At 47.6% G+C, this 23,247-nt stretch overlaps 1 protein-coding gene across 1 annotated transcript; it reads right to left on the minus strand.

Moving 5' to 3' along the window:
* Positions 1 to 19,836: 19,836 nt before the first annotated feature.
* On the minus strand, positions 19,837 to 20,142 carry LOC120683062. The gene has a single exon (XM_039965078.1). The coding sequence runs from the start codon at positions 20,140 to 20,142 to the stop codon at positions 19,837 to 19,839; it is 306 nt and encodes a 101-aa protein (XP_039821012.1).
* Between the last annotated feature and the right edge of the window lie 3,105 nt (positions 20,143 to 23,247).

Here is a 23,247-nt window from a genome sequence, read left to right on the forward strand (position 1 = left end):
TGTTAGTTGATCTTGAAATGTTACACGTCTAGAGCCCATCTTTAGCTCCCAAGGAAGAACTGCTCCGTGCCCATATACCAACTGATATGGAGACACTTTGGTGGCACCATGACAAGCCAACTGATATGCCCACAGAGATTCATTAAGTGTGGTGTGCCACCGCCTTGGCTGCTCATCAATCTTCCTTTTAATCAATTTGATTATTCCTTTGTTAGATGCTTCTGCTTGACCATTGGCTTGTGCATAATATGGAGAAGAATTTAATAATTTAATTCCCATACTAGCAGCAAATTCTTCAAATTTCTCAGATATGAATATAGTTCCCTGATCGGTTGTAATGGTCTGAGGAATACCGAATCGATAAATGATATGCTGTTTGACGAATTCCACCATATATTTAGATGTCACATTCTTTAAGGGAATTGCCTCAACCCATTTTGTGAAATAATCTGTTGCCACCAATATGAACTTGTGATTTTTACTGGATGGTTGATATATCTGACCGATCGAATCAATTCCCCATCCTCTCAATGGCCACGGCTTGATTACAGGATTCATAGCCGATGCCGGAGCCCTTTGCACATTATCAAATTTCTGACACTCCTGACAGCCTTTACAATATGCAAAACAATCTTCCAACATTGTTGGCCAAAAATACCCATTTCTCCTAATCACCCATTTCATTTTGAAAGCCAATTGATGTGACCCGCAAACACCTTTGTGTAGTTCTCCCATCAAAACTTTAGAATCTTCTTTGCTAAGGCGTTTTAGTGATACTCCATCAATCATCCGATAATACAACTCCCCTTCAAGCAACACGTACTTGGTTGCCTGGAATCTTATCCTCCGATTCACTTTCTTGCTTAGATCTCTCAAATAATCGGTGATCTCTTTTCTCCAGTCATCAGCCATCAGTTCCAAAGTCAACACACTTTCTATCGGCTGATACCCAGAAGCATGTTGTGCTAACCGATTTGCATTACTATTATAAAATTTGGGAACATGCTAGATAGTCACTTTTTTGAATTCCCTTAATAACTGGAGACATTTTTCATGATAAATCCGCAAGATATCATCTTTGCATTCATATTCCCCAATTAATTGATTAATTACCAGCATGGAACCCCTAAATATTTCTACTTCATCGGCTTTAATCTCCCTGAGTAATTGAATTCCCTTAAGAATTGCACGATACTCAGCCTGATTATTAGTAGCAGAAGCCTCAATCGGAAACGAAAACTCAAAAGTTGCCCCCCGAGGCGAAAACCAACACTATGATAATACTAGATCCAGCCCCGCATGAAGAACCATCGAAGAACAAGGTCCAAGGAGCAGGTCCAAAACAGTAAACTCTGGCCCACAATGCTGAACAACAAAATTGGCCATTACCTGCCCCTTGACTGCTTTAGTTGATTCATATGTTAAGTCGAACTCAGATAAAGCCAGAATCCACTTACTGATCCTCCCATTCAAAATCGACAATGATAGCATATATCTAATCACATCATCCTTGCTTACCACAACACACTCAGCCGATAGCAAATAATGTCTAAGCTTGGTACAAGAAAAGTATAAGCAAAGACATAATTTCTCGGCAGGAGAATACCTGATTTCGGCATTGTTGATGGCTATTATTTCACGTTTTGGCCGTCAACTTCTCCAAATAAATAGAGCTTTACACTATATTCCATTCATATTTTAGTTATTTCTAACGAGTTCCACAAGTTTTGGATGAGTTGTGATTTCAGGAGATCGTGCACCAAAATAGGACGAAATTTAGCATGAACTCAGGCCGACTGGCCTCTACTGGGCCGGCCAGCCTGGCACCCCAGAAGACAGTGCCATGTCTTCGATCCAGAGACAATGTGACACACCCACAATGCCTCTGAGTCATGGATTGGACGTCGGTTTGACCGAATGGATCAAAAGGCTTGCACATGGATCAAAGGACACACAACTCAGTGCAAACTCATGTCCAGGTCATTGACACATTAACCAGAGAAGATCACAAGCGTACAAGTGAAACGTCGGCGCAACAGATGGCCGAGACGAGCCAGATGGAGGCCAGCCGGCCTGGCATGTGTGTGCGTTTGTCCAAAGCAACTATCACCGACCACAAGAGGAGATCAGAGACGTCTACGAGAAGGCGGTAGCCGCGTGGCCACAATGCTAGGCCGGTCGGTCTAGGAGAGGCCGGCCGGCCCCACTCTACAGCGTCTCTCATCTTGGCTTCGCGTAGAAGACAAGCGCACTGACATTACTTGCTTGCAACTGATGCCACGTGCTTCAAGTGCCCGGAGCCGACCTTGGAAGCCAATAAATAGAACACTCATCCCTCACTTGTGACACACACCATTGGAGCTCAATCTCTCTTCACTTTCTAGAGTAGGTTAGTAGTTTGGGAGTTAGAGTCGAGTCGAGCTTGCTCGGGATTCCGGAGTTGTTGGAAGTCTTGTATAGCTCTTATATCTTTCTTTTAACTTTATTAATATAAGTTATCTTCTTTATTTATCTGAGTCAGCTCTACTTTTTGCATCTTTTTACCTTCTCAAGTCTAAGAGATCAGTTTGAGCACGGAAGTAAGTTTTACCTTTAGTTTGGGTTAAGTTATCTTTCTTCTTTTTAGGATCTTACCTTATGGGTTTTCTCGCCCGGACTAGTGAACTCAAGTTAGTTCTCTAGGTTGAGGGGGATTTCTCTCGAAGGCCTCGTGAGAAATCCAAACACCGAATACGGACGTGGTGTCCGAGTTTGGTGTTAGCTAGAAAGTATATTCCACCCCACGGTACCCTTGTGGTAGGTGGCAGGTGGTGACAGCCCTCTCCATCCCTTGTAGTCCACCACGTTCGGGTGCTTTCATAGCAGTAGTGCCGACTGCCGTTGGACTCCCTTCTCATCCCAGTCTGAGTCCTTCCTTGAGGCCGCCGAAGTAAGCTCTGGTTTCAAGGAGATTAGTTAGGTGTTTAGTCTGATCTAGAAGAGGCCAGCTTGATAATTCAGAAGTGTATCAGGTATCTTTCTCGCTCGTTGTCCTCCTAGCTGATACCTCTCTAAGGAGTTGAGCCTCCGTGTGTCACTCAGTCATTGACTGGCCATTTATCTTACCTACCTATCTGGCTTACCCCCGTCTAATTAGCCTGCTGATTAAGCTAGTACGATTATCATTCGATTTATGATACTCTTTACCATAGTGCTTCCCTAAGGAAAAATACGATACCCTGGAATACTCCAAGGTGAAGTGCTACAGTGGTGATTCTGTGCGCTTGCGGAATATATATTCTATTGGGCATAAGAAATGCCAACAAGCATTTCTGGCACCGTTGCCGGGGAAGCAATTGGCTAAAGATATCGTAAATTGTTTGATATACTTCACTAGTTTGTCACCACTAATCTTAGCCGGCTTATCATTGCTCTCTCTATCTTTCTGATTGATGCAGAGCAGTGCATGACCGTTTCGACCTACGAAGTAACATCAATCCGAATCCAGAAAGAATTGGGAGAATTGTGAGACGCCGCATCGTCCCACCTCAGAAAAGACTTACTTGGCCTTCAGGTTCCCCATCCACATCAGCTTCATCACCCATGGCCGAGAAGACTCATCGTCAGTTCTCAGCCCTGTCTAGCAGCCACATTCCTGCTGGACTGCACCAAGACCAAGCCGGCAATGACAGTTTTGAGCTGAAAACTGGATTGGTGAACATGGTCCAGGCAAATCCGTTCTGCGGTAAGGCATCTGAGGATGTCAATGCTCATCTCCAGAATTTCCTAGAAGTGAGCAATACCATCAACCCCAAGGGAACTACATTGGATATCGTCCACCTTCGGGTATTCCCATTCTCACTGCTCGGGAAGGCCAAGACGTGGTTTTACTCCAAGAAGGAAGCTTTCACAACATGGGAAGCTTGTTCCAATGCATTCATGGCCAAATATTTTCCAGTGGGCAAAACCAATGCCCTCCGGAACAGAATCTCTGGAATTCAGCAATTACCGGATGAGACCATCCCAGAAGTCTGAGATCATCTCCAGGAGTACATTCAAGCATGCCCACACCACAGCATGGAAGAGTGGCTGATCATTCAGAACTTCTTCCATGGCCTGAATCAGCAAGCTCAGGACCATGTCAATGCAGCAGCGGGTGGTTCCTTCCTTTCTCTCGACGTTGTGAGAGCAAAGACACTGATTGACAAGATAACTTCCAACCAGAGTTGGAAAGGTGAAAGGTAGCTAGCCCGTCCCAGGGGCATGCATCAAATCGACAGTGTTGACATGTTGGCCGCCAAGATGGATCTTCTCATGAAGAAGCTAGAATCTCTACACCAGGAGGTTAACCAGGTTATGGAGCCTCGGATGACATGTGAAACATGTGGCAAGACTGGGCACTCGGGCAGCTCATGCCCATTAACTCAAGAGGGCGCGAACTTTGTTGGAGCCAACAACAATCCTAACTCGGGATTCCGTCCTCAGCAGGGTTGGAACTCAAAGCCCAACCTCCCCTTCGGTCAACAACAAGGTATGAATTTCAATAACAAATTTCAGCCCACCTTAAAAGACCTAGTGTACCGCCAGAAGCAGATAAATGACAACATTAGCAAGAAATTTCTTGCTAATGACAAGATTTTGGAGTCTATGGCCGCGCACTAGAGGGATTTAATTCTGTTATTAAAAATTAGTTGAGCTTTAACAAGATGATAGAAACACAAGTAGCTTAGCTAGCCTCTTCTTGTCCTAACGCTAACACGGAGAAATTGCCCGAGCAACCGGAAGTTACCCCAAAAGAAAATGTTAGTGCGGTGACTACAAGTGGTGGTAAGTCCACACAAGAGCCACCCTTCCCACAGGATGCAGGGACTCAGCGGGAGGAGGCCATCGAATCCAACACCTCTACAACCCAGGAAGACCCCGTGGAACCCCATAGAACTTCACGGGATTACCACGATACAACTGCCTTACCGTTTCCGGAGTGGATAAGGAAGCTGGTGGCCGACGAATAATTCGGCAAGTTCATCGAGGTAATAAAGAAGCTATATGTCAATATACCACTTCTTGATGCAATGCAGGTACCCATGTATGCCAAGTATACCAAAGATATCCTTGGAAACAAGAGGACGCTGCCCACCACTGAGGTCGTGCAGTTAATAGAGGAGTGTAGCACAGCTATACTCGATCCTCTCCTGGTGAAGAAGAAGGACCCAGGATGCCCTACCATCACATGCTCAATCGGGACCCCAACATTTTATGAACGCTCTATGCGTCTTGGGAGCAAGCGTCAGCATCATGCCAAAGGTAGTCTACGACAGACTTAACCATCATGCGCTTGCCCCTACTACCATGTGTTTGCAGCTAGCGGATCAATCGGTTCGCTACCCCGCGGGTATTGCGGAGAACATTCCGGTCAAGATCCGGAATTTCTTTATCCCCGTCGACTTTGTCGTTCTCGACATGGAAGTCGACACCAAGACGCCTCTCATCTTGGGAAGCCATTCTTGAGTATGGCAATTGCACATATTGATGTGGGAGCCGGAGTAATCCAGCTCTACATCAACAGGCAAAAGGAGATGTTCTCCTTCAAACCAAAGGTCAAACAGTGCTCACAAGTCAAGGCTTTCAACCGAAAAAAGAAATCCGTGAAAGAGCCGGAGAAGCCATCCATCCCATCCATGGAAGCCCTCAATGAATTCATAGAAAGACTATGGATTCAGGAGGAGGCGAAGCAAATCAAGCTTCACAACCACAGAAATGCGAGATGCAGAATCCAATGTAAGAAGTTTCTGGAATCGGAAAATAAAGAGGTCGAAGCAACGCCCACAACCAAGAAAGTGTGGCGGAAGAAAGTGTCATCATCAGGGACTCCACCCGGTGACCACAACCGAACCAAAGGTATGGAGAGTCCTGCTCTAGACTCAAAACCCAAGCCCTCGCCATGAGGTACATGGTATGTATCCATTATCGCATTGCATATAGGATAGTTTCATTTTCCTTGCATAAATTTTGTTTCATCTCTGCATGAGCATTTTTGATTTCAAACAAAACATGTTTATTTTCTGAAACTTTGCATTAGATAGAACTTCACAATAATTTTCAAAATTTTTCGGCCAAATGCTAGGCCGGCCGCCCCACCTTCCTCACTTTGGCCAGAAGCAGCAAGGTACAAGATGCTGAAGTGCACATGAAGCAAAGGTGATGAGTCCGGCCCAGGTGGGGTTGGATGAAAAGCCCGACACACCGATCCGGATTCCCCGAATCCTGCAATCTTAGCACCGACATCCGAAATTACGACGCACCGATCCGGCCTACAACGCCACTAGGGCCTCTTGTTGTGCCTCGGCAATCTTAGCAGCGCACTCCGGCGCACCCACTCAGGAAAAGACCCAATCGCCCCAAAAGACTAGTCCAATAGGGGAAGGGTGGCTCTCCCTTTTAAGGTGGCTTCCTCCTCCCAAGCTAAGCAAGGCGGGATTATGCGGCTCACACGGTCGCCACCCGACTACAATTGGGCCACTTTTGGCCCATTTTTGTTGCGTCTTTGCCAGCGGGTAATAGTGGAGGATGTCCTCATCATTCCCACCTCCTTAACAAGGGCCCAGCTCTGATACCAATTGATGTAGACTAGGCCCGATCTTCCGAGAGATAGGAGTAAATTCGATTAGTGGAGTATGTGACGTTGGCAATCCGGCTTCTAATCAGACACGATTCGAAGTCCCGCAACCGTTACACCGCTGTTCCGTTGGTTATCAACTAAGCACAACTTGATTGACCTCGCCGAGAAGGCTTTTCCTGCAAGCGAATCGAAGAACACAAGCAAAAAGTAGAAACATGCAATCTGAAATTACAAATATAAATGAAACAAGGATAAATATGGGGTTCAAGAACTCAATTCCAAAGGACTAATCGACACAGTGGAGGTGATCAAGAACGGGGGCCTTGGATCACAGTAAAAGGACTTGTCGCCACAGTTACAATGAATCTTTCTCAGTTCCTCAATGGAAAACTAGATCTAAACAAAACCCAAGTCTTAAAGGCGGCGGATATTGAGTTTATATCCTAAGGGACGTCCTAGGGTTGCTGGTGGAGGCCAAGGGGGCGTCTACCACTTGGGCCAACACGGTACACGGGCCAACAGCCCAAAAAATGGTGTTGCAACAACTTGACAGATTCTGGACATTCACTTGTTTTGATGATTCCCATCGACTCCGAATGAATTTGGGCCTCAAACCAGCTCCATTGGAAGCTCCTTGAAATTATATTTCCATCCATATAAAGAACATCCCTAACGGACTATGTATGCGGCTTGGGCATTGATTTTAATGTTTGCTGCTCCTGGACTCCGAAGCAGACTCGAACTCGACTTGGATTGGGCCTCCAACTCGGCTTGGCTGCCCTTGCTGGTCCACCATGCCTCCAAACTCCTCCCCAACGTCCTCCTCATCATCTCCATGGTTTCTAACAATAATTAAATCATTAGGTAGTAATCTATTCTCAAATTCAAATGATAAATTTATTTGGAACGAGCTCACCTTATAATCAATGGTCGTATCCGAAGGTGTCATGCCCTCAACATTACTACCGCTGCAACACTCACGGAAGGTGAGAATTCTCATGATGTACTAAATTTTTCCACCAATCATGCTATGACAGCAACAATTAGTGGAACCAACTCTTGATTTACCTTTGTCACAAGATGATTTGCTTCATATTCCCTGTGATAAAGATGACTTACCTGATCATGAACATGAGTGAGCTAAACCACACACTTCTGCTGAATTTACAAATGTGATTCATGTTGCTAGTGATATAGATGAGATGAAATTGTTGTCTTCTTTACAAACTCTGGGTTACATTGAATTTGATGTTCTGTGTAATCTTAGTGATTTGGAGGAAAAACATTTTGTATATGCTGATTTGCCATGTTTTTCTAGACATACATATTATGTTATTGGCAAATATAATAACAAAGGAGAATACATGGTACATCGAGTTTATATTTGTTCAAATCTGAATTCTACACTTATCGTGCAACATTGTGATCAAGTAGAGGGCTGCAATACTACTAATCATGTAATGTCAAGTTACTCTAGTTTTATTTTAAAGAAGCAGGTTCACTTCAAAGAAGGGGAGCAATATTGGTTGTTACCTACCCCATATCATCCAACTAAGATCAAACCGAGGATGGTTTGTTGTCAAGAATGGGAGGATGATGAGGGCATGACACCTTCGGATACGACCATTGATTATAAGGTGAGCTCGTTCCAAATAAATTTATCATCTGAATTTGAGAATAGATTACTACCTAATGATTTAATTATTGTTAGAAACCATGGAGATGATGAGGAGGACGTTGGGGAGGAGTTTGGAGGCATGGTGGACCAGCAAGGGCAGCCAAGCCGAGTTGGAGGCCCAATCCAAGTCGAGTTCGAGTCTGCTTCGGAGTCCAGGAGCAGCCCACACTAAAATCAATGCCCAGGCCGCATACGGAGTCTGTTTGGGATGCTCTTTATATGGATGGAAAGATAATTTCAAGGAGCTTCCAATGGCCCTGGTTTGAGGCCCAAATTTATTCGGAGTCGACTGGAATCGTCGAAACAAGTGAATGTTCAGAATCTGTCAAGTTGTTGCAACACCATCTTTTGGGCTGTTGGCCTGTGTACCGTGTTGGCCCAAGTGGTGGACGCCCCCTTGGCCTCCACCAGCAACCCTAGGACATCCCTTAGGATATAAACTCAGTAGCCGCTGCCTTTAAGACTTGGGTTTTGTTTAGATCTAATTTTCCATTGAGGATCTGAGAAAGATTCATTGTAACTGTGGCGACAAGTCCTTTTACTGTGATCCAAGGCCCCCGTTCTTGATCTCCTCCACTGTGTCGATTAGTCCTTTGGAATTGAGTTCATGAACCCCATATTTATCCTTGTTTCATTTATATTTGCAATTTCAGATTGCGTGTTTCTACTTTATTGCTTGTGTTCTTCGATTCGCTTGCAGGAAAAGCCTTCTCGGCGAGGTCAATCAAGTTGTGCTTGTTTGATAACCAACGGAGCAATGGTGTAACGGTTGTGGGACTTCGAATCGTGTCTGATTAGAAGCCGGATCACCAACTTCACATACTCCACCAATTGAATTTACCCCTACCTCTCGGAAGATCGGGCCTAGTCTACATCAAAAGGGACAAAGAGCGGAGCACTGATGTGCAGGGGGCAGGCCAATCGGCTCCTTTCAGGCCGGCCGGCTCCTCTCCTCTGCTCATATCCCGTCACCACCAACCAAGGCACGTTCACCTACAAGCCTAAGGAGTAGACCGCCGCCGTGGCTCGCTCGCCGCCATTCAGAGGCCGGCCGGCCTGGCTTCTGCGCCCGCCTATATAAGGCGATGAGGATGATGCTCTTTGATGCACCAGAGACTCAGGTTCACTTGCCTCAGCCCGAGCTCAAGCTTCTCCTCTACCTTTTCTTAAGTCTCTTTGCTTAATCAAGCTCTTTTGAGCTAATTAAGTTAAGAAATTAAGTGCTAGCTCACCTAAAAACAAATAAAAATTCAGTAGTTAGTGAAGTTCATTAATCAAAAACATCAAAAATATTTTCCTTGAATAAAATTCTGGCACGCTGAACAACGAACGTTTGTGGTAGTTTAACGGCCCGCAAGAACGACTAGCAAACTAACCCTCTCTTTAATCTCTATATCCTTTGGGTATTGCTTGTGCTAACATTTTGCAGGAACCATGCTGAATCGAGCCAAGGAGAAGATCAAGATGGCAATCTCGAGGAGCTCGAGGAGTTCGCAGAGTTCGTCCTCCTCCCGAGATAATATGTCGGTCGACTCCGGTTGCCGTACAAACATATCTTAGCTGGAAGAAGAAACTCCTGCAATCCCGAGGCCCCGCCTTCGCATCAGGATCCTGACGATGGTCGAACAAATCGTCGTCAAGAATGACTACGAGCTGGAGTTACTCGACCTATTGAAGTGGCAAAATTTCGGCCACGCCAAGAGGTTCGAAACCCACTTCCTCATGAAAACAGGACTTAAATAGGATATGAATCAAGCGTTCACCACCACCGGATGGGAAGAATTCGCTGACATCGTTGAACCAGGTTCGCACCTCTTAACCATGGAATTCCTCATCTCTCTTGCCGTTGAAGAAACTTGTTCCGAAACTAAAATTTACTTTCAGTTCTTTAAAGAAATATTTGAAATGACCCTAAAATAGTTTAGCATAGCATTGGGTTATCACAAAAGATGCATCCTTGACCCCAACATGCTTGCTAAAAAATACCAGTACGACTGTAATTCTTGGTGGAGCTTAACTTCTGATGAACATGTGAGTAGTAAGAACAGCATAGTCTCTATCCATAATCCTACTCTGAGGTTTTTTGCCAAGTGGCTCACCATAGTCGTGCACCCTCGTGCAGACCTCCGCCTCTACAGCTTACCTGAGCTATAGTGTTTGTATGCTATGGCAAACAAGATTCATTTCTCTCCCGTCAGGAGCATGCATGCTCACTGGAAGAAGTTAATTTCGGGCAAAAGCCCCATCGACATGACCTCTTTGGTCACTCGCATTGCGAGGTATGTCAAAGTGATGGACAGCGCCGAAGTCACCATCTTGCCCGAGACGGAGGCGTATAGATACGAGGTCGGTTTGAAGCATTTTGTGCAAGGGAACATGATGTGAGAGGGGCGAGGGAACTCTATCTTTATGTGTTGCCCAGGTACGATAAGAAGATCGAGCTGCCATGCCCGAGACTCTCTCTCTCTACTCGACTCGGTGAAAAGTCTAACCTTACAGATGGAGAAAAGAGAACCCGCACGGCGGAGTGTTGCAGGACCATAGACGAGGAGTAGGACCCAGCGCGAACAACAGCAAACCGAAGCAGGACCATCATGATAGGCACCCCCGGTCTACACCACGGCACAACCAGGGCCTTCCACACAGAACATGAGTTTCAAGGAGGCATATGGGTATTACACCCATACCGACCCGACCTCGTATCAGGCTGGCAGTAGTGGGTACGCTGGTGGGCAAGAACCTTACTACCCCCAGGTATGCATCCGTCTTATGGTCCACAGGTGGGTCATTTATCGTCAGCACGCTTCAACTATGAGGATCCGATTCTACAGAGCATCTCGGATCTCTCGAACCACATCACCACCCTTGGTACATAATAGTAGCAAATGCAGGAAACAATGATACACAACACCCAGCTCACTCAGCAGAGCTGGGGGTTGATATCCGCCATGTAGTACGACATGTCCAACGTCTTCCTCCACCTGGGGCTGGACTACCAGCAGTCCCAGCCATTCCAGCAGCACTAGCCATACCAGCAGCTTAAACAGGAGAACTCTGATGAGGAAGAGGAGGAGGAGAACCCCGACGAGGGAGAACAGGACTCCGATGAGGAGGACTGAGCTTCATCGAAGCTTGGGGGGTCACACCGTCAGGTAAGTTGTCAATCTCGTCCGTCATTTCTAGCAACCATGCCAGTTCTAAATAAAGTTCGAAAAAAAGAGGAAAAAATAATAACAATTCTAATTTTAAAAAAAATATTCCCAAGCTTTGAATAAAGTTCATATGAGTGGAAATTCGTGTAAGCTTTTACCTTGGAAATGATGAATAGTTGCTCTGTTTATGCTTTGTATGTGCCTCGTATACAACTTTTTACTCTCCTAGTACCTGAACTAGTTGGCACATAATAGTTCCACTGAAATCTGGATGTGTGGAGGCATGAGTTTAATTTTTAAAGTCTAAGTTGTTGCAGGATTCGAGATAGCCCAAACCGGATCTAAACTGCTTGCTCTAGTAGGGAACCTCTCGGAATTCTTTTGAAAATTTAATCATGGTGAAGGTTTCCCCTTGGTTTAAATGACCCATCCAGAGCTTTATAAATTCCATGAACCACTATGAGCTATCTTGTGTTACTTTGAGCTTTATCGAATGGTGTGTCTGCTCAGGGAAGGGTACATGCCATCTATCGATCTTTCTCCTTCGTGTACCCATTGTTTGCTAGCCTCAAAATGTCTGGTCTGTTAGTCACCTACTCCAGGTATTGACATCTGTCAGATCCGGGGCAGCAAGACTGTAGGCATAGAAGATTCTAGAGTAAGGAATAGAATATGAATGTACCTTACCTCTTTTGTAACTACCCGAAAAGGTGTAGAACTAGCTGTAGTACAAGGAAACTACCCGACCAGGTTGTAGTAGGACTCCAACAGTACTCGGCTAAGACTTTTCATGTAACCCTATCCCCCCAGAGTATATAAGGGCGGGCAGGGACCCCCTCAAAACATAACAACACCTAAGGGAATACAAGCAACCACATAGGACATAGGGTATTACGCACCTCGCGGCCCGAACCTGTCTAAATCCTTGTGTTCCTTGCACAATCGAGTTCCAGACCTAGTTGATCCCTTGCCTACAATCCTACTGCTAAGGATATCTCTGAGCAAGCTTGGCAGCTAAACACCGACAGCTGGTGCGCCAGTTAGGGGTTTCGGCGAGTCCATCCGCGAATTTGATGACCGAACCAAGTTACGCCAACGCCGTGCCTAAAGGCACAACCCTCGTTTTCGGTTCTTGGGCTTGTACAGATGATGGATCGGGCTGCTTCTCTGGCCACCTAATCACGCCCAAAGCTCTAGAAGCAAAACTCGACAACCACCCCGCCGAAGCAGACGGTGCTGCAGAATTCGGCGGGAATCAAGTTCCACCCGAGCTCAATTCGGAAAACCTTGGGAACATGTCGACTCCAACTCGCGCTGACGAGTTAGCCGAGTCTGATACCAACCCAAATTTCGAAAATTTCTAATTTTCTCAAACATTGGAAAAATACATGGCTTATCTCAAGTAAATCAAACATCCTAGGGTCATTAACGCAGAACTACTCGACGGAATGGATCGAGTCTCACGATCAATCGAAGGATGCATCAAGCTTGCAGAATCCACCCTCGGCTTATCTAAGATACAGCAGAACTTGAAAACTTTGAACCCACGGTGCCCCTGGATGGGTGATATGTTCTCTGGGATCGATCAAGTTGATTCCTCGCTCATCGATTGCATTAACGCAGCTGAGAATACTCTGCAACACAAAAAACAGGATCCGAAGGGAAAATTCTGTGGTAAACTCAAGAAGGTAAACCCCCGGCTTGAACGGATGGGACCATCCTTCTCAGGGACACCCTAGGACTCCTCATCAAAGCCTGTTCATAAGTGGACTCCTGAATCAACCGACGTCTCTGATCCCCTATTCGATCAGGACTTCGACAAATTCATGGAAAGTCTCGACAACCTCGAACCATATGATGACCTTTTAGACTGGTCAGACAATGTCGACTTATTCATGGATGCCATATCCCACTCATCGCATATGGCAGACATCCTATGGAAGGAAGCCAAGCTCAAGAAGCATGGAGAAACTTCCAAATCCTCAGAAAAACCAGGCAAGTCGATCTTCGACAAGCCATGGCTCAAAGAGCCAGAGGGATTAACTCCAATTCAATCCTAGCAGCATTGGATGAATGAAAACGCCCTCCGAGTAGATATGGGCATCCCACTCTATGCTCAACCAAAACACACTTACTCGAGAATTGGTGGCCTAACCAATTCCGAGTCCGAGTACTCCTACGATTCGGAGGATGAGCTAGACAACCTAATCCAGTACAATAAAGAAGCCGAAACCCAATCGTACAAGAACTCCAAGACCGATCAGGACTCCCTTACGAACCTGGTCATAAAAGTAACCCTGGAGGGCCGGACAGTGCATCTGGAAAAAGAGCTTAGCAATTGATATGCCGGGATCTCGGATCCTCAGATTGGCGAACTCCCATTCTAGAAAGGTGTCCCGCTAGACCTCCCGGAACACAAAGGAAATCAAGAAGTCGAAGACCTTTGCCGTGAGATCCTCATGGTTCGCATCTCAGAGGTCCGTGACCCAGAAGATGATTCGATGGAACGCCTCAACCTCGACAACTACAATTATGATGACTACGACGAGTACCTCTCCGACAACATAGAGTCCACTCCCTTAGCAACTATTGAAGTCAAGACAACCATCAAGCAAGACCCGCCCTTAGCTCCACCACATGTAATGGTCACCATCTAGTTGGAAGATAAGCCTGTGGTGGAAGACCCGCCCTTAGCTCCACCAGCTATGATAGTCACCGTCCAGTTGGAAGACGAGCCTGTGGCGGAAGACCTCTACGAGCGCCGCCGCGTCCGCAATCAAAAGCGGGCGTTCAGGCGCCAGCGTGTCGCTGACCATCGCCAAGAGCAGTAGGGCGATAATTACAACTACTCCAATAGCGATCTCCGCAATGTAATTAACATTGGGCGTGACGCGTGCAACGTGATCATCTCAAGAAAAAAGGAGCGTGAGAAAATTGAGGCTTATAGCCCCTCTTCCAACTATCACATTCCCGTCAATGGGCCAAGACCCTCCAAGAAGCGCAAGCAGGTGAACGCTGATTTTCAGGGCAAGTCCCGTAATCAGCATCATGTTGATTTTCAGGGCAAGTCCCATGATCAGCATCATGTTGATTTTCAGGGCAAGTCCTGTGATCAGCATCATGTTGATTTTTAGGGCAAGTCCCGTGATCAGCATCATGCTGATGCGCCTATTGGGGGTGACAAGATCAACAATACGCTTCAACGCAAGTGCTTCCTGCACCCAAAAAGCTCTCACACAGTCTTCGAGTGCAACTCACTCCGCAAAGCTCTCGAAGCACCTTTGCTGAATATTACTCTACCAAGAGTCTAGTCGACTACCTAGTCAACTAAAGCTATTCCTAAATATTTTATATTTAGCCATGTAAACCATTGCACAAGTGCATACCACTATGGGCAAGGGGTAGGTCTTAAGAGTTAGAGTCTATCATTTTACAAGCTCTTGTAATCGTAACAGTTTTTTTAATAAAAGTTGATTTCCGCCTAAATCGATTACTTAGTTCTCCCTCAACCACAACCTACACCCTTCCCTTAAACTACTTCGAGTTCCCTGTTGACTCCAGCAAGACTTGGGACCAACGATCGAGTAGTTTCTAGGCTACGGCCTAGTCAAGGAGTATCTCTAAAGTTAGTCCCACTTGGGTAATCTGACTAGGTTAATCCTAACTGGTCAACTTTAGAGGTTACTCCAGTCCTCAAGTAGGACACCCTACTCACTTGCTCGAGTAGGTTTTGGATATCTCCAAAGTTAGTCCCACTTGGGTAACCCGACGGGGTTAATCCTAACCTGTCAACTTTAGAGGTTACTCCAGTCCTCAAGTAGAACACCCTACTCGCTGGCTCGAGTAGGTTTTGGATATCTCCAAAGTTAGTCCCACTTGGATAACCCGATGGGGTTAATCCTAACCTGTCAACTTTAGAGGTTACTCCAGTCCTCAAGCAGGACACCCTACTTGCTGGCTCGAGTAGGTTTTGGATATCTCCAAAGTTAGTCCCACTTGGATAACCCGACCGGGTTAATCCTAACCGGCAACTTTAGAGGTTACTCTAGTCCTCAAGTAGGACACCCTACTCGCTAGTTTGAGTAGGTTTTGGATATCTCCAAAGTTAGTCCCACTTGGGTAAACTGACGAGGTTAATCCTAACCGATCAACTTTAGAGGTTACTCCAGTCCTCAAGTAGGACACCCTACTCGCTAGCTCGAGTAGGTTTTGGATATCTCCAAAGTTAGTCCCACTTGGGTAACCTAACGAGGTTAATCCTAACCAGTCAACATTGGAGGTTACTCCAGTCCTTAGATAAGGACACTTTACTCGCACATTCGAGTAGATCTTAAAGCCATGGCTTAAAGCTTACAAAAATTCCCTATAGTTTTTCTCACTTGGTTAACCTTACGAGGTTTAATCCTAACCAGATAGCTACACAAAGTTTTCTTCAAAGGAAACTCCTTTTAGGCCACGGCCTAACTATTTCTTTAGTGCTTTTCCCACTTGGTTAATCTTATGAGATTCAATCCTAACCGGTCAGCACTATGAAGATTCTCCAGTTCTCACATAAGAACAATCCACTCGAATGGAACTCTCGAATAAAACTAAAAATTCCCGCTCCATCTTTTCTAAAGAATGAGATGGAGTACATTACATTCAGACAAAAGATAGATATCCTACTTCTGTCACTAAGTCGAGTTGGCACGCTGCTGCCAAACTTAAAATACTCGCCTAGAGATACACAAGTATTACTCGATCTCTAAGGAATATTACTCCTTGAAGACATCAACAAATACTCAGTACAAAGCAGATTTAATTTTTTACAAATTCAAGAGTATTTCGGGCCTCAAAAGCCAATTACATCATCTTACAAACGAATAAAGCTCAGAAGTTCAGGCACTCTCCAAGCTGCTCACAATCCTATTAGCTATTGGCGAGACTTCAACAAGGAACTCCTCAAACTGCTCTTCACTGTAATTGGATTTCATGCCCTCACCAAGCAGATCTAGGATCATGTGTGGCCAGTAGGACTTCACCAACCCGAGTACATGGGATATGTACTATCGGGTGGTCGCCGAGATGTACCACATTACGCCTTGGGGAACTCTTCGAAGCTTTTCTGCCAGGGAGAGAGGCGCCTCTGCATCATCCTCGGGTATGTCCACCATGTCCTCCACAGCCTGGGCCGCAACCTTCAACTCGTCGAGTTCCTGTTGCAGCGCAGTGTTGGAATCTAACAAGTTCTTCACTTGTTGCAATGCTTGAAGCAGCTCCTTGTCAGAATCTGCCTTGATCTTCTGAAGCTTTCCAATTTCATCTACGTTGTGGTACATAAGAATCTTTAAATCAAGAACCATGCTCTCCTGAAACTTTAACAATTTTCCGAGTGCTGCATATTCAGTTAAACAAAATTCTTATAAATACCATATGCAAAAAACTAGTTGACTGCTCTATAAAGGCAGACACTAACCTCTTTTTTCTTTGGAGATTTTCTTGTTCTTCTCAACAAGAACAGCCTTTTCGGGTATGAGCTTGGACACTTGGTCATTCTGAGCGAGTAGCTCTGAGTTGTCCTGGGGCTTGCTGATCCCCTACTCCGCCTGCTCCTGAATATATAAACAGCAAAGATTAGTAGTTAAACTACTTGATTTGCAAAAATTAATTACTCGATCAAGCGATTACTTACCGCCAGCAGCTTTTGCACAAGATCCATGTTCTCCAGTGCAAGCTTGATCCTAGTCACCAGTGGAGGGGCACCCCCTGAAGGAGTGATGGAGGCAGTAGCCCCCACCACCAATGACACCTTGACATCTGGCGTACCCACAACTTTCCCCACAGGATCCTCTTGATTTTGAGGACCTAAGGAAAAATTCTTTGAGTAAAAAGGCCGAGCGAATGGAAGTAAATCTAAATTTGGAGGAGGGGGCACAATGGGATCACCTATAGGGATCTCCTCCTGTCGCTTCCGCTCCTCTTTCTCTGCGTCAGGTAACGGCGAATCCAGCAGCATGGAATCGGCCATTTCCTCAGCAGATCGGGCGTCCGCATCAGTGACACCCGCAGGATCCTCGCTTGTAGGCTTGAGGGCTACGGATGTGTCACCCCTAGATCCCTCAGATCCCAGGTTCGTGTTACTACAAAAATGGCAGGGTTTAAGTACTCGACTCAAAGCCAAAAATATGAATACAAAAACAAGTATCAAACACTTACATGGGTGCCTTTATGAGTGGGAGCTTCTTTGGAGCCGACAGCATTGGCAAAGGCCCGATGATTAGTGCCTTACCAGCTCTAGCGCCCTTCTCCCCCTGGGCAGCGCTACTACCCTTGGAAGTACCCGCCAGCGCAGTTGTCTTCGGTGGAATAGTTTTGGACCCTTTTGACGGGACCGCTGGGGTGGAAGGCACTTTTGATCCCACTCCAGAATCATCCCCAAATGCTGAAGTCCGCATGACTTTTTCTGCCGGACTTAAAAAAGCAAAATAGCTTGAGAAAAACAACTCGATGAAACTCAGAAAAGTAGTCGATTGCAACATAAATTAACTTACCTGTTGTCGCTAGGTTGTGACGAGGCCCGACGCTTCCGCGCGGCCTCGCGCTGGGCTCCGTCCCCCACTCTCATCCTCTCTTGCTTCTACACAACCAAATTCACTATCAGAACTATCTATATAACTTTCCATAGATAGATATTCTTCTGGGTCTGGTTTTGGCGGTGCATGAGCGCTTGGAAGAAGATGAAAAGGGCAAAAAAATGCCTGTCAAAGGAAGGCTGCTTCTATATACATCCACATCTTCCTAACCAGAAGCAATTTTATTAGATAGTTCTATCTAAATAAATAAAGTTCTCAAAAACACAAAACAATTACTTTATTCATACCTGTCTTGGAGGATTCGATGCTGAAAAAGTATCAGGTAGATGGGGTACATGCTCTACCTTCATAAGTAGTCGCTGTACTCGACAAAGAGCCTCTCCATTCGAGATCTCTTTACTCGAGTACCGCGACGGATCACTTGTTCCTTGATACTAAAAACTAAATGTTTCCCGGGCTTGTAGTGGATGGATCCTTCGTTTCATCCAGTCAAAAACTACAGCCTCTCCGGTTATTCGGTCTTGCTTCAAATTCGCAATCCGCCCTTGTAGATCTGGAATCTGGCTATCATCTATTGGCTTCTTGTTCCATTTAGGCCTCTGGATTGGGGGCCCTGGGGCAATCACTTGAAGGTTATTGCTGTGATTTCCAATATAAAACCACTTTTGCTTCCAGTCGATTACTTTGCCTGACAACTTGTAAGGGATATATACATTTTCCATCTTTTGCCTAAGCTGAATACCGGCACCCCCAATGACATCCAGATTTGTAGAGTTGGGCTGGGGCTTGAGATGGAAGAGATGGCGGAAAAGCTCAAAATGGGGCTTGATGCCTAGAAAAGCTTCACACAAATGTACAAAGATGGAAAAAATGAACCAAGGAATTGGGGGTGAGTTGGTGCAACTGGATTACATAATAATACAGGAATTGGCAAGTCAGGAGATGAACTTGGTGAGGGCGGCTAAGCAGCTAGTGAGCCTTTACATGCCTTTGACGTTGCGTATGGGTCCCATGTTGGTAATGGCCGCGATCTTTTTGCAGTTGGCTTTGATGCTGCGCTCAGATACGATGTACCCAAGCAGTTTGCCTTTGGGAACTCCGAATGTGCACTTCTCGGGCTTAGCTTGATCCTAAACCTCCGAAGATTGGCAAACGTTGCCTCCAGAGTGGTGACCAGGTCGTTCGCGCGTGGTGTTTTTACGACTATGTCGTCAACGTAGATCGCGACCGTCGGCTTTGGGGGCTCATTTTGGTTGGCGTCTGCGGGCGGGTTGATCTGGTCGGAGAAGCATGCTTGCATGCAACGCTGGGAAGTGGCGCCATAATTTTTTAGCCCGAACAGCATGGTGACGCAGCAATACAAACCGAATGGGGTGATGAAAAATGTCGTGAGCTGGTCGGATTCTTTCATCGCTATCTGGTGATAGCGGGAGTAAGCATCCAGAAAAGACAAGATCTCGCACCCGGAGGTGGAGTCGATTATCTGGTCTATCCTAGGTAAGGGAAAGGGGTCTTTGGGATAGGCCTTGTTTAGGCTGGTGTAGTCAACACACATTCTCTATTGCCCGCTTTTCTTCTGTACAAGGACTGGATTAGAGAGCCAGTCGGAGTGGTACACTTCTTTTATGAAGCCTGCGGCTAGAAGCTTAGCTACTTCTACTCCTATGGCCCTACGCCTTTCGTCATTGAAGCGGTGCAGATGTTGCTGGATGGGCTTGGATCCTGTAGAATGAAAAGATGATGCTCGGCGACCTCCTTGGGGATGCCGGGCATGTCGGACGGCTTCCAGGCGAAGGTGTCCTTGTTGGCGCGGAGGAAGTCGATGAGCGCGAGCTCCTATTTGGGCGTGAGCTGTGCACTGATCCAGATAGTCTTGGTCGGGTCGGAGGGGTCAATGGCGATCGCCTTGGTTTCCTCAGTTGGGATGAAAGTGCTACTGGGCGACGGCTTGCCGGGGTCGGGGCGACACTCGGCGACGGCTGCTTGGAGCTGGGTTAGCTCCGTGGAGTTGGCCGTAGTTGCAGCGAGGTCAAAGTGCTCGCGACTGCTTACGTAGGCTTGCTCGAAGAAGCTGCTCACCGTGATGTCGCCCTTGGGGCCTGGCAGCTTCAGCTTCGGGTAGGTGTAGTAAGGGATCGCCATGAACTTGGCGTACCCAGGGCGGCCGAGAATGGCATGGTAGGCGCCCTCCTAGTCCACCACCTCCAAGATGAGGGTCTCGGTGCGGAACTTGTCCTGGTCATCGAAGGTGATCGTGAGGTCGATGTTCCCGAGCAGATAGGCCTTCATCCCCGAGACAATGCCATAGAAGGGGAAGAAGGAAGCGCAGAGGTTGGCCCGCGGGATCCCCATGGCGTCGAGCGTGTCTATGTACAAGATGTTGAGGCTGCTGCCTCCATCCTTGAGCACCTTAGTTATGCGGTTGTTGCCGACGATGGGGTCGACGATGAGCGGGTAGCTTCCTGGGAAGGGGACGGTGACCGGATGGTCAGCCTAGTCGAAGGTGATGGGCGTGGTTGCCCACTGGAGCATCCTGGGAATGGCGCTGAAGGCCGAATGGACCTCCTGGAGCCGAACCTTGTGTTGGCGCCAGGAACAGTCGTCCTCAAGGCCCCTGAGGATGACCAAGCATTCGTTGACCTCGGGGAAGGGCATGTCCGCGGGACCTTCCTTCTCTTTGTCGGGCGGTGACTGCTTGCCACGGTCATCATTCCCAGACTTTCTGCCCCTGTGCAGCAAGCGCTTCAAGAGGTCGCAGTCCTTGAACTTGTGATTCACCGAATAGCCGTGGTTGGTGCACGGCTTTTCCAGTAACTGCTCAATGTAGTCGGATCTGACCGGCCACTTCGCCGGGCGGTCGGCGGCCACAACCTCATTGACCTCCCTTGCGGAAGAAGGTTCGTTGGAGCTCTCTTGGGCTTCACGGCGGGTTGCTCCCGAATGAAGACCATCCCAACCGCCTCCTCGCCGGAGGTGTGGTTGGTCGCGATGTCTAAGAGCTCGCGACTGGTGCGGGGCTTTTGACAGCCTAGCTTGTGCAACAACGTCTTGCAGGTGGTGCCGGTGAGGAAGGTGCCGATGATGTCGGCGTCAACCACGTCTGGGAGCGCGTTGCACTGCATGGAGAAGCACCAGATGTAGTCCTGGAGGGACTCGCCCCACTCCTGCTTGCAGCCCTTGAGGTCCCAGGAATTTCTAGGACGGACATATGTCTCCTGAAAGTTCCCGATGAAGACCAGCAGCCGATGCTATCAGTGGGCTGATACTGTAGCCAAGAGCGGAAAAACTCCCCGAGGAAGATCGGGAGGTACTGGATGACGAAGTTGTCATCCTCCATCCTGCCTGCTCAGCACGTGAGCCGATAGTCCTCCAGCCAAACTCCAGGGTTTGACTCCCCGGTGTATTTGATAATGCTGGCCGGAGGCCGGAAGCGCTGAGGGAAGTGTGCCCCGGATGGCCCTGCAGAAGGCACGAGGACCCGGGGCGTCCGGGCTCGGGCTCCGGTCGTGGTCCGGGTCGTAGGGGCGCCTCCCTCGTCGAAAAGGTGAGACCTCAGGGTTCGGCGCGTAGGCCTACACGTCTGCTGTGCGGCCAGGTACGCGATCGATGCCGGCGTTGTGGCGCACGAACTATCGCCCGTGGATGACGCTCCACGCGTCGTAGTTGGGGCTGATGCGGATGTGGTGCCGGCACTGGGATGGGCGCAGGCACTTCACCCGTGCCGTCCTGCACTGGTGGCGGCGGCTGCAGGGCAGAGTGGTTCTGGTGGCGAGGTTCCCCTTTATTGCCGGACGTTAGGCCGCCTGGCACCGGTGCATGGACGAGCTCTCCGCCTGCTACACGGTGGCTAGCCCGACTAGCTCCCGAACGCGGCGATGGAGCTCCTTCTGGGCAGGATCCTGCGGTTCCGGCATTCCCTGGAGGAGGACTACCGCTGCGACAATGTTCTGGCCCGCGCGGAGCCCCTGTGGGAGCTGCATGCGGGCGTCATTGCCAATGTTGTGATTGACCGCCTGCGCGCGCTGCCTGGCGCCTCTCCCGGCGTTCCCTCCCTTTGGCTCGGAATGAGGCCATAGGGGATGAGACACTTGTGGCGGGTGTGGTGGCGGAGGCTGATGAAGCTGATCAGCATGGGCCTGTGCATTGGCGTGGGCCTGCGTGCGGAGATCAGGAGGAGTGTGCGTCATGTGGGACAGATCCACCTCTGGGGGCAGGTCCCGTGGGGCGTCCGCCATGGCGCACATGCGTGGAGGAGGTGGTGACAACTCGACGGCACAGTTGTCCCCCATTCTAGAGGTGTTACTCAGAGGATCCTCATAGCATAGGAGGTCGTGGACGAAGGTGGGATAGCTCCCAGCCATGCCCACAAACTGCGATGCGGGGAGGTGCTCATGCGCGGCCTTGTGGACCTCCCGGGCATAGGTGCCCCTGGAGTTTGTGAGACCGAATGGGAGGCCCCTGTCCGGGGAGCACGAGGGAGACAGCGGGGTCCCACCTGCTGCCGAGAGACATTGGCCAATGAGTAAAGGACCATGTTGACGTCTGTTGACGCTCACTAACGACCATTTCCAGGCGTCAACTTGATCAGAAAATCATGAGAGTTTGCATTTCTTACAAGTATTTATATTCAATAAATTCCATATACAACACTTTACCTTCTAGAATATGCAAGTTATGTTTTTGAGCTAATATGCAGGTTGCAAGCACACTTTGGTCGGGCAGAAAATCACAAAAAATATCAGAGTACCGATTCAGGCTCAAATGGACCAAGTGTAGCCCAAGAACCAAAGCAAAACAAGTCAAGACAGGCCAACCCCAGCGTGGATTAGACAAGGAGGCCCAGACAAGCCCAACCCCCAGCAGTTGGGGGCGGTTGGCAGCCAGGGCAGGCCGGTCGATCTATAGTTCCTTCTTGGATAGTCTTTAGGCTTAGTGGAGTTTAGGAGAAGTCTAGGAGTCATCGAGTCACCAGAGTTGCTCGAGAGTCTGGTATGGGTTCATCTCTAGCTCTCTCTTGTAATATTCGGTCGTTTGTAATAGAATTAGACTATGGTTACCGATATCTGCTTGAAGTATATTCTGAGTTATCGAGTATATGCTTCTTGTCATGGTTGCATTATTATTCAATGATTTCATTGCATAATTGCCCTGTGCTGGAGATAGTTAGTATTTTGTTCCTAGAAATCTATCAATTGTTCCAATATTCATATGATTGCTCTAGTGTGATGTCTATCCATCCGGAGGGTG

The sequence above is a fragment of the Panicum virgatum genome, chromosome 7N (assembly GCF_016808335.1).
Source record: "Panicum virgatum strain AP13 chromosome 7N, P.virgatum_v5, whole genome shotgun sequence".
Lineage (NCBI taxonomy): Eukaryota > Viridiplantae > Streptophyta > Magnoliopsida > Poales > Poaceae > Panicum > Panicum virgatum.